Genomic DNA, 12,503 nt, shown 5'->3' with positions numbered 1-12,503 from the left:
TCCTTCAGTGCTTCTACTCTGGGGCTGTAGAGAGCATCCTGTCCGGCAACATCTCAATCTGGTTTGGGAACAGCTCTGCCCAGGACAGGAAGGCTCTGCGGAGAGTAGTGCGTTCGGCTGAACGCACCATGGGAACTACACTCACCCCCCTGCAGGACCTATACATCAGGAGGTGCAGATCCAGAGCCAGCAACATTATGGGGGACCCCTACCACCCCAGCAACGGACTGTTCCAGCTGCTACGGTCAGGCAAACGCCTCCGCTGTCACGCTGTGAAAACAGAGAGGATGAGACGGAGTTTCTTCCCACAGGCCATCAAGACTGTTAACTATCATAACTCCAGGGACTCAATTTTCTTTTATGTATTAATTTTAATTTATATGCTGTAATTGTAATTTTTTTGCATAATCCACAGGCATTGCCATTTTCATTTCACTGCACATCGTGCATGTGTATGTGACAAATAAACTTGACTTGACTTGACTTGACTAGGGACAATTTGCCGAAGCCAATTCACCTACAAACCTTCACGTCTTTGTGGGATGAGGGAGGAAACCGGAGCACCCGGAGAAAACCCACGTGGTTCAGTTTAGAGAGGTAGCGCGGAAACAGGCCCTTCGGCCCACCGAGACCGCGCCGGCCAGCGATCCCCCCGAACACTAGCCCTGCCCCACACACACGAGGGACAATGTACAAATTTTACCGAAGCCAATTAACCTACAAACCCGCACGTCTTTGGAGCGTGGGAGGAAACCGGAGCAACCGGAGGAAACCCACGCAGTCACAGGAGAACGTACAAACTCCGTACAGACAGCACCCAGTGTCGGGATCGAACCCGGGTCACTGGCGCTGTGTAGCTGCAACTCTGGCACTGCACCACCGTGCAACCCCATCTGTTGTATTTTCCTTTCCAAGTTTTACTGCTTTTGCAGAAGAGTCCAGCAAAAGCCTCAGTGCAGAATCTGGTTCTATACCACTCTCGATTTATTCACAAAATGCTGGAGTAACTCAGCAGGTCAGGCAGCATCTCGGGATGTGCTGCAATGCTACGAACTATATTACGGAACATAGACCCGCACAGCAGAGGAACAGGTCCTTTGGTCCACAACGTCTGTGCCGAACATGATGCGAAGACCATCACTAATCTGCCTTTTCCAGTTCCCCCCAATCCCTGCGTGTGTATCCATGCGCCCATCCAAAAGCTTTAAAAATGTCTTTAGACTTTAGCGTGGAAACAGGCCCTTTAGCCCATCATAGAGGTTGCCAACTATCTCACTCCCAAAGTAGTATAAGAAGAAAACTGCAGATGCTGGTACAAATCGAAGGTATTTATTCACAAAATGCTGGAGTAACTCAGCAGGTCAGGCAGCATCTCGGGAGAGAAGGAATGGGTGACGTTTCGGGTCGAGACCCTTCTTCTTCTGACCTGCTGAGTTACTCCAGCATTTCGTGAATAAATACCTTCGATCTCACTCCCAAATACGGGACAAGGTGACGTCACCGCCCCGCGCCCCTTGTGACCTCACCCAGCCAGCGGCCACGTGCTCCCGCTCCACCAATGGTGGCCACCCGGGCTGGGAGGCGGGTTGCTATGCAACCTCCGTCAGGCGAACACACTCGACCCCGCTCCCCGAACACACTCCGTTTTAGCCTGCACTGTCATATATATATACACACACGCACACACGCACACATATGCACACACAAACACCCCCCCCCCCCCCCAATAATAGGGTAGTAATATAAGTATAGAAGTTGGGAGGTCATGTTGCAGTTGTATAAGATGTTGGTGTTTAGAGTATTGTGTTCAGTTCTGGGCACCATGTTATAGGAAAGATATTGTCAAGCTTGAAAGGGTTCAGAAAAGATTTACAAGGATGTTGCCAGGACTAGAGGGTGTGAGCTACAGGGAGAGGTTGAGTAGGCTGGGTCTCTATTCTCTGGAGCGCAGGAGGATGAGGGGAGATCTTATAGAGGTGTACAAAATCATGAGAGGAATAGATCGGGTAGATGCACAGAGTCTCTTGCCCAGAGTTGGGGAATCGAGGACCAGAGGACATAGGTTCAAGGTGAAGGGGAAAAGATTTAATAGGAATCTGAGGGGTAACTTTTTCACACAGAGGGTGGTGGGTGTATGGAACAAGCTGCCAGAGGAGGTAGTTGAGTCTGGGACTATCCCATTGTGTAAGAAACAGTTAGACAGGTAAATGGATAGGACAGGTTTGGAGGGATATGGACCAAGCGCAGGCAGGTGGGACTAGGGTAGCTGGGACATTGTTGGCCGGTGTGTGCAAGTTGGGCCGAAGGGCCTGTGTCCACACTGTATCACTCTTTGACTTAGATAGAGCTCTAGGGGCTAGTGGAATCAAGGGATATGGGGAGAAAGCAGGCACAGGTTACTGATTGTGGATGATCAGCCATGATCACAATGAATGGTGGTGCTGGCTCGAAGGGCCAAATGGCCTCCTCCTGCACCTATTTTCTATGTTTCCTTGTTTCTATGACTCCATGACTATGAATAACAATAATAGTCTATGTAGTTCGGAGCTTATTTGAGGTTGTGGTGTTTAATAGCCTGATGGTTTGTTGGGAAGAACCTGTTCCTGAACCTGGACGTTACAGTGTTCAGGCTCCTGTACCTTCTTCCCGATGGCAGGGGTGAGATGGGTGTGTGACTGCGATGTGTTTCCACCAATTTACAGGCTGACAGCGGGTTCTTCAGCGAAGGAAATTCAAGTGACGATGAAGATGTTTTAAAGGAGGAATTTCGGGGCGTTATTATAAAGCAAGGATGCCTGCTGAAACAGGTAGGAAATACACACCTGGATCTGTGTTACGCTGCCACAGGAGTGTAGCCGGGACATCTCGTATTTTGGGCTAAATTGGTTTGTCCGGTACAGGACCGCCCTTGTCCCGTATTAGGCCCGGGGGGCACTCTAGGCCCGGACACTGTATGCCCAGACAGTGTAGACCCAGACAGTGTAGGCTCAGACAGTGTAGGCCCGGACACTGTAGGCCCGGACACTGTAGGCCCAGCCAGTGTAGGTCTGGACAATGTAGGCCCGGACAATGTAGGCCCGAACAATGTAGGCCCAGACAGTGTAGGCCCAGACACTGTAGGCCCGGACACTGTAGGCCCGGACACCGTAGGCCCGGACACTGTAGGCCCGGACAGTGTAGACCCGGACAGTGTAGACCCGGACAGTGTAGACCCGGACACTGTAGGCCCAGACACTTTAGGCCCAGACACTGTAGGCCCAGAAAGTATAGGTCCAGACACTGTAGGCCCGGACACTGTAGGCCCAGACACTGTAGGCCCGGACACTGTAGGCCCGGACAGTGTAGACCCGGACAGTGTAGACCCGGACAGTGTAGACCCGGACACTGTAGGCCCAGACACTTTAGGCCCAGACACTGTAGGCCCAGAAAGTATAGGTCCAGACACTGTAGGCCCGGACACTGTAGGCCCAGACAGTGTAGGCCCAGACAGTGTAGGCCCGGACAGTGTAGGCCCGGACATTGTAGGCCCAGACAGTGTAGGCCCAGACAGTGTAGGCCCAGACAGTGTAGGCCCAGACAGTGTAGGCCCGGACACTGTAGGCCCAGACAGTGTAGACCCAGACAGTGTAGGCTCAGACAGTGTAGGCCCAGACAATGTAGGTCCGGACGCCCGGGCGCCGCCTAACGGAGGCTGCGTAGCAACCTGCGTCCTGGCCTGAGCGGCCGCCATTGCTGGAGCGGGAGCACGCGGCCGCTGGCTGGGTGAGGTCACGTGGGGCGCGGGGCCATGATGTCACATTGTCCCTTATTTGGGAGTGAGATAGTTGGCAACCCTAATCATTCACCACTGCAGCACAGGTGTAAAGGGGGTTGGAGGTGGACTACCATAGTGAAGGTATCTCAGTGAAAGATGGTCCCCTCGGTTACACAGCTGATAATCCCGTCACTTTCTAGTTTCCCAATTAAGGTTGACAGTCTAATCTGCTCCAGCAAAGTTTAGATGTAGAAACAAGGAAGTGCAGATGCTGGTATACCAAAAACGATACAAAGGGAATGGGTCGACACCATTTTAGGTCAGTAGGAAAAAAAAAGCAGGTGCTGGTTTAAATCGAAGGTAGACACAAAATGGTGGCGTAACTCAGCGGGTCAGGCAGCATCTCGGGAGAGAAGGAATGGGTGACGTTTCGGGTCTGAAGAAGGGTCTCGAACCGAAACGTCACCCATTCCTTCTCTCCCGAGATGCTGTCTGACCTGATGAGTTACTCCAGCATTTTGTGTCTACCTAACATTTAAGGTCAGGACCCTTCTTCAGACAGATTGGAGTAGGGGGACAAATCGTTCTGCCTGAAGAAACACATAAGTTTATGACGTGGGGGGGCTTGGTTCAATAGGAACCTGAGGGGTTTTCACAAGGAGGGTGGTGGGTGGATGGAAGGAGCTGCCAGAGAAGGTAGATGAGGCAGGCACTACAGCAACATTTAACAGAGCCCTGAACAGGTACATGGACAGGGAAGGTTTAGAGGGATGTGGGCCAAACATGGGCAAGTGGGACTAGCTTAGATGGGGCATGTTGGTCAGCATCGACACGTTGGGCTGAAGGGCCAGTTTCCGTGCTGTGTCACACTATGACCAGAAATGTCACACAGGAGCAGGAACCAGTAAGGCTGTGGGGGAAGGTCGTCAACGACAAAGAGAAGCAGAAGGGCGGCACGGTAGCGCAGCGGTAGAGTTGCTGCTTTACAGCGAATGCAGCGCCAGAGACTCAGGTTCGATCCTGACTACGGGTGCTGTCCTGTAAGGAGTTTGTACGTTCTCCCCGTGACCTGCGTGGGTTTTCTCCGAGATCTTCGGTTTCCTCCCACACTCCAAAGACGTACAGGTATGTAGGTTAATTGGCTGGGTAAATGTAAAAATTGTCCCTAGTGGGTGTAGGATAGTGTTAATGTACGGGGATCGCTGGGCGGCACGGACTTGGAGGGCCGAAAAGGCCTGTTTCCGGCTGTATATATATGATATGATATGATGATGAAGTCACCTTGGGTTGGGAGTGGGGGCTGGAGACCGGGATAAAACTCTGAAGAAGGGTCCCGACCCAAAACGTCACCTGACTGAGGTTGACTGAGCAGAAGTGTTCAGCGTAACGATCGCCGAGCCTGCGCTTGGTCTCGCCGATATATAGGAGTCCACACTTGGAACAGCAGATACAGCAAACACAACGCGCTCGGAATAGTTGACGTAACTATCTTTTTTTTAAACAGGGTCACAGGAGAAAAAACTGGAAAGTACGGAAGTTTGTGCTTCGGGACGACCCTGCTTACCTGCACTACTATGACCCAGCTGTGGTACGGTGGAAGGACATTTAAGACAGTTCTCTCTCTTTGGGGTTAATACACACTGTCCCCTTCTCGCCTTCAAGTCAAATTTATTTGTCACATACACATACACGATGTGCAGTGAAATGAAAGTGGCAATGCCTGCGGGTTGTGCACAAAAAGAATTACAGTTACAGCATATAAATAAAGTTAATAAGTTACTATTAGTGTCGACAAAAATTTAGTCTCTGGGGTTATAAAAGTTGCCAGTCCTGATGGCCTGTGGGAAAAAGCTCCGTCTCATCCTCTCCGTTTTCACAGCGTGACAGCAGAGGCGTTTGCCTGATCGTAGCATCTGGAACAGTCCGTTACTGGGGTGGCAGGGGTCCCTCATGATCTTGCTTGCTCTGGATCTGCACCTCCTGATGTATAGGTCCTGCAGGGGAACGAGTGTAGTTCCCATGGTGCGTTCTGCCGAACGCACTACTCTCTGCAGGGCCATCCTGTCCTGGGCAGAGCTGTTCCCAAACCAGACTGTAATGTTGCCGGACAGGATGCTCTCTACAGCCCCAGAGTAGAAGCAATGAAGGATCCTCAGAGACACTCTGAATTTCCTCAGTTGTCTATGGTGGTAAAGGCGCTGCTTAGCCTTACCCACCAGTGCGGCAATGTGCGTTGCCCACGTCAGATCCTCTGCGATGCGGACTCCCAAGTATTTAAAACTGCTCACCCTATCCACAATCGACCCATTTATCTCCAGTGGCATGTACGTCCTTGGATGTTTAGCCCTTCTGAAGTCCACAATCAGCTCCTTTGTTTTAGTGACATTCAAGAGGAGGCTATTGTCCTGACACCAGAGTTGACTTGACTTGACTTTCCATAAGATGTACCTTTGGAAAGGAGTTTCTCTAGTCCGAGGGTGGTGAATCTGCGGGATTCATTGCCACAGACGGCCAAGTCATTTGTTGTTTTAAAGGTGGGGATTAACTTGAAAGGTCTGGATAGTGGATGTGGGGAGGATGATACAAAGCTGGGGGGTAGTGTGAACTGTGAGGAAGATGCTATGAGGTTGCAGGGTGACTTGGACAGGTTGTGTGAGTGGGCGGATGCATGGCAGATGCAGTTTAATGTGGATAAGTGTGAGGTTATCCACTTTGGTGGTAAGAATAGGAGGGCAGATTATTATCTGAATGGTGTCAAGTTAGGAAAAGGGGACGTACAACGAGATCGGGGTGTCCTAGTGCATCAGTCACTGAAAGGAAGCTTGCACCTGCACCTATTGTCTATTGTCTATTGTTTCCACTAGTGGGAGAGTCTTGGACCAGAGGTCACAGCCTCAGAATTAAAGGACCTTCATTTAGGAATTAGATGAGGAGGAATTTCTTTAGTCAGAGGGTGGTGAATTTGTGGAATTCATTGCCGCAGACGGGCTGAGGAGACAACGTCATTTGTTGTTTTTAAGGCAGAGATTAACTACTTGATCAGTGCGGGTGTCGGGGGCTATGGGTAGAAGGCAGGAGAATGGGGTTAGGAGGGAGGGAGAGATCGGCCATGATTGAATGGGGGGGTGTAGACTCGATGGGGCGAATGGCCCGATTCTGCTCCTCTGACTTGTGAACCTCTGACGTTTGCCTTCGCAGAGTGAGCAGGTGGAGCCACTCGGGAGCATCCATCTCCGAAGCTGTGTGGTGACCGCTGCTGATGACCAACCGGACGGTAGGTGTTCCCTTCCCCTAAAGTGGGGGAGATAGAAACATAGAAACATAGAAAATAGGTGCAGGAGTAGGCCATTCGGCCCTTTGAGCCTGCACCGCCATTCAATATGATCATGGCTGATCATCCAACTCAGTATCCTGTACCTGCCTTCTCTCCATACCCCCTGATCCCTTTAGCCACAAGGGCCACATCTAACTCCCTCTTAAATATAGGCAATGAACTGGCCTCAACTACCTTCTGTGGCAGAGAATTCCACAGATTCACCACTCTCTGTGTGAAAAAAAACTTTCTCATCTCGGTCCTAAAAGACTTCCCCCTTATCCTTAAACTGTGACCCCTTGTTCTGGACTTCCCCAACATCGGGAACAATCTTCCTGCATCTAGCCTGTCCAACCCCTTAAGAATTTTGTAAGTTTCTATAAGATCCCCCCTCAATCTTCTAAATTCCAGCGAGTACAAGCCGAGTCTATCCAGTCTTTCTTCATATGAAAGAGATGAGGTCAACGGCCCACACAGGGACCTTTATGGAACATGGAACGTAGAACAGCACAGAGCAATGACAGGCCCTTGGGCCCACGGTGCCCGTGCCGAACAAGATGCCAAGTTAAACTAATCTCCTCTGCCTGCACGTGATCCAAATCCCGCAATTCCCTGCATATCAGAGGTGCCGACTTCCTCACTCCCAAATAAGGGACAAAAAGTGACGTCACCGCCCCGCGCCCCACGTGACCTCACCCAGCCAGCGGCCACGTGCTCCCGCTCCACCAACGGCGGCCGCCCAGGTCAGGAGGCGTGTCGCTACGCAACCTCCATTAGGCGAACACACTCGGCCCCGCTCCCCGAACACACTCCGTTAACCTACACTGTCCAGGCCTACACTGTCCGGGCCTACAGTGTCCCGGCCTACAGTGTCCGGGCCTACACTGTCCGGGCCTACACTGTCCGGGCCTACACTGTCCGGGTCTACACTGTCCGGGTCTACACTGTCCGGGTCTACAGTGTCCGGGCCTACAGTGTTCGGGCCTACAGTGTCTGGGCCTACAGTGTCTGGGCCTACACTGTCCGGGCCTACAGTGTCTGGGCCTACACTCTCCGGTTCTACACTGTCCGGGCCTACATTGATACCTTGTCCGGGCCTACAGTGTTCGGCCCTACACTGTCCGGGCCTACAGTGTCCAGGCCTACACTGTCCGGGCCTACAGCGCCCCCTGGACCTTATATGGGACAAAATACTGGATGTCCCGGCTAATACGGGACAGTTGGCAACCCTACTTAAACGCCACTATCGTATCTGCCTTCACCACTGGTTCCAGGCTCCCATCACCCTCTGTGTAAAAAAAATACTTGCCCCACAAATCTCCTGTAAATTTTGCAGGATATTGTGGCTTTTAAGAGGCCCGTGGATAATACAGGGAGTGATTGGATATGGATTATTTGCAGGTGGATATGAGTTGGTCTTGGCATCCTGTTCAGCACAGATATTGTGGATCCAAGAGCAGGGGTCTTGCACTGCACTGTTCCATGTTTACTTTAGTTTAGTTTAGAGACACAGCGCGGAAACAGGCCCTTCGGCCCACCGACCAGCGATCCCCGCACATTATCACTACCCTACACACCAGGGCCAATTTACATTTGCCCAGCCAATTAACCTACAAACCTGCACGTCTTTGGAGTGTGGGAGGAAGCTGGAGATCTCGGAGAAAACCCACGCAGGTCACGGGGAGAACGTACAAACTCCGTACAGTCAGCGCCCGTAGTCAGGATCGAACCCGGGTCTCCGGCGCTGCAAGCGCTGTAAGGCAGCAACTCTACCGCTGCGCCACCGTGACTGCCAGCACATAGAACATGTTGTATGTTCTTTTAGCGTCATAGAGGCAGAGATTGATACATTGTGGAATCAGGCCCTTCGGCCCAACTCGCCCACACCGACCAACAATGTCCCAGCTACACTAGTCCCACTTGCCTGCGCTTGGACCATAACTTTCCAAACCTGTCCTATCCATGTACCTGTCCAACTGTTGCTTAAACGATAGGATAGTCCCAGGCTCAACTACCTCCACCGGCAGCTCGTTCCATACACCCACCACCCTCTGTGTGAAAAAGTGACCCCTCGGATTCCTATTAAATCTTTTCCCCTTCACCTTGAACCTATGTCCTCTGGTCCTCGATTCCCCTACTCTGGGCAAGAGACTCTGTGCATCTACCCGATCTATTCCTCTCATGATTTTGCGTTCCTCTATAAGATTTCCCCTGTAAGATTTTCCCAATGAGGATCTTTGATATGGATTCCACTGATGGTTATTCACTGATGAATTATCAACGTTCTCACCGAGTGTGCATTAGCTTTGGGAATTGATCGCCCATGTTAATGACGAAGACTTTTCTTTGCAGGAAAGAAATCTGACGTCCGGGGGAACCTGTTTGAGATCATCACAGCTGACGAGGTGCACTACCTGATGCAGGCTGCCACACGCGAGGAACTCACAGAATGGATCAAAGTCATTAAAAAAGTGGCCATCAGTGGGAAATGAAGGCAAAGTCGAACCGATCCTGGACGGCTAGCATTCTAGGGCAACTCAAGACGTGTCATAAAGCCGTGTAGTATTAACCCCCCACTTTCAAACATTTATCGGCAACATAACTTAGTTCAGTTTGGTTCGTTTAGTTTAGTTTACTGTCACGTGTACAGTGAAAAGCTTTTGGTGCGCGCTAGCCAGACAGCAGAAAGACAGAACGCAGAAAGAGTCTGAAGAAGGGTCTCGAGCCGAAACGTCACCCATGAGAGAGATGAGAGATGAGATATCTTTATTTGTCATCCAAAAAACAAGTTTTTTGGACGAAATTTCATCACCCACAGTCCAACAATAAGAGCAATAAAATAAGCAAATTACACAACCCCAACCAACACAAAACCCCCCAAAAAGAAACATCCATCACAGTGAGTCTCCTCCAGTCCCCTCCTCACTGTGATGGAAGGCCAGAATGTCTTTTTCTCTTCCCCTGCCGTCTTCTCCTGCGGTCAGGCTGTTGTCGTTGCCATGTTCCAGGCTGCGCCGGACGGTGAAATGTCCGCAACGGGCCGACCCAAGCCCCGCTGCAAGTCGGGGCGGTCGGGGCTCCCGACATTGAAGCCCCCGCCGAGCAGAGAAAATTCCGTGGCCTATTTCAGGCCGCGCCGGATGGTGAAATATCCGCGGCAGGCCGACCCAAGCCCCGCAATCCGGGGCGGGCGAACACGCTGCCGCTGCCGGAGCTCCCGATGTCGGCATCCACGCGGCCCGAGCCTAAGGCGAGTCGCAGCCGCTCCCGCAGCCTCCGAGAACGGCCGGCTCCACTGATGGTGAGTCTGGTCCGCGGGCTCTGCGAACCAGAGCCCTGGAGGCCGCCAGCTCCAGGAGTTGGGCCAATGGTAGGCCGCAGCAGGAACGGAGACACGGCCCAGAACACAAAGGTCGGGTCTCCGTTCGGAAGGGACACATATTTACAGTGTTACAGTTCCCCCCCTCCCCCCCACATACACACATAGTACACAACACAAAAACACCACATCACAACTACAATTAAGACAACAAAAACAACAAAAACACAAAGACAAATGGACCGCAGGTAAGCCGCAGCTGCTAGGGCAGCGCCGCCATTCTCCCCATTCCTTCTCTCCAGAGATGCTGCCTGTCCCGCTGAGTTAATCCAGCTTTTTGTGTCTATCTTCAGCAGAAAGACAATACATGATTACAATCGAGCCATTTGCAGTGTATAGAAATGTTGCCGTAGGAGTAGAGTGTGGCAGATGTAATTGTAGATCTGCTTCTGTGGCTACCAGGCAAATAGTCACCTGGGTTGGCCGCCATCTTTGCAGCATCATAAATGATGACTGAACACTGTGCTATAAATAAAACCCTGCCTTGTGAACATTTCTAACCTATTGCAGATATTGGGAGCTGTATTTCATTTCCCTTTTATTGTTGCGTGCCTCATTAAGTTTTTATTTTTGGATAGGTATTTCCAAAAGCCTATTTATAACGTCAGTTCAGATTAGCTTAGTTTATCGTCACGTGTACTGGGGTACAGTGAAAAGCTTTGTTTGCATGCTGACCGGTCCACAGAAAGACGATACATGATTACAATCGAGCCATTCACAGTGTACAGATACATGATAAGGGAATAACGTTTAGTGCAAGGTAAAGCCAGCCAAACCCAATCGAGGATAGTCCGAGGGTCACCAATGAGGTGGATAGTAGTTCAGCACTGCTGTCTGGTTGTGGTAGGATGGTTCAGTTGCCTGATAACAGCTGGGAAGAAACTTATAGCTAATATTGTCTGGTGTTGATGAATCAGGTATATACTTCTGCAACTGATTCAGTTAAGAAGTAACGTGATTTATATTAATCACTCATCATGCTTGGCTTACGGTGTCTAATTTGTAAAGTCTGAAGCAAATTGCATTTTTTTCCCCAAACTCTCAGTCTGAACAAGGGTCTCGACTCAAAACGTCACCCATTCCCTCTCTCCAGAGATGCTGCCTGCCCGCTGAGTTACTCCAGCACTCTGTGAAACATCACCTATCCATGTTCTCCACAGTTGCTGCCTGACCCGCTGAGTTACTCCAGCACTCTGTGTCCATGTTAGGAAATGTTCAGACAATTACACCGCGATAGCGGCAAGCTACAACTCTTTGAGTTACGGAGAAACATAGAAACATAGAAAATAGGTGCAGGAGGAGGCCATTCGGCCCTTCTAGCCAGCACCGCCATTCATTGAGATCATGGCTGATCATCCACAATCAGTTACCCGTGCCTGCCTTCTCCCCATATCCCCTAATTCCGCTAGCTCTGAAAGCTTTATCTAGCACTCTTTTAAATTCATCCAGTGAATCGGCCTCTACTGTCCTCTGTGTCAGAGAATTCCACAAATTCACAACTCTCTGGGTGAAAACGTTTCTTCTAACCTCAGTTTAGTAAATGGCCTCCCCTTTATTCTTAGTCTGTGGCCCCTGGTTCTGAACGCACCCAACATTTGGAACATTTTTCCTGCATCTAATTTAATTTACCGTATTAATTTATTTTTGGTGTTAAATTTTTTTTTTCTATTCTGTTTTGTAGTTTTAGCACAATCCGCAAACGTTGCCACTTTCATTTCACTGCTCATCTTGTATATGTACGTGACAAATAAACGTGACTTGACTTGACTTGTCCAGTCCTTTTATAATTTTATACGTTTCTGCAAAGAGGTTACGTGTTTTGATGCCTCTAACGCACAGCCCAATAAAATGGTTCTTCCTTGAAGGTTCGATGGTGACTTGTTTACTGGACATCCTTTAAACAATGTATTTCCACTATTTAGATTTAGAATTTTTAGATTTAGAGATACAGCGCGGAAACAGACCCTTCAGCCCATCGAGTCCGCGCCGCCCAGCGATCCCCACACATTAACACTATCCCACACACACTAGAGACAATTGTTACATATTACCCACTC

At 50.3% G+C, this 12,503-nt stretch overlaps 1 protein-coding gene across 1 annotated transcript in view; it reads left to right on the top strand.

The window, feature by feature from the left end:
- Positions 1-12,204, top strand: part of plek (pleckstrin) — a 44,278-nt gene extending 32,074 nt beyond the window's left edge. The window contains exons 6-9 of the mRNA XM_078405666.1: positions 2,703-2,807; positions 5,259-5,342; positions 6,953-7,028; positions 9,420-12,204. Of these exons, the coding sequence (XP_078261792.1) occupies positions 2,703-2,807; positions 5,259-5,342; positions 6,953-7,028; positions 9,420-9,559 (405 nt within the window). The 3' untranslated portion in view covers positions 9,560-12,204. The remainder of the gene's footprint in view (positions 1-2,702; positions 2,808-5,258; positions 5,343-6,952; positions 7,029-9,419) is intronic.
- Positions 12,205-12,503: the final 299 nt, after the last annotated feature.

The sequence above is a fragment of the Rhinoraja longicauda genome, chromosome 9 (assembly GCF_053455715.1).
Source record: "Rhinoraja longicauda isolate Sanriku21f chromosome 9, sRhiLon1.1, whole genome shotgun sequence".
NCBI lineage: Eukaryota > Metazoa > Chordata > Chondrichthyes > Rajiformes > Arhynchobatidae > Rhinoraja > Rhinoraja longicauda.
This window is presented reverse-complemented; position numbering and strand designations above follow the sequence as displayed.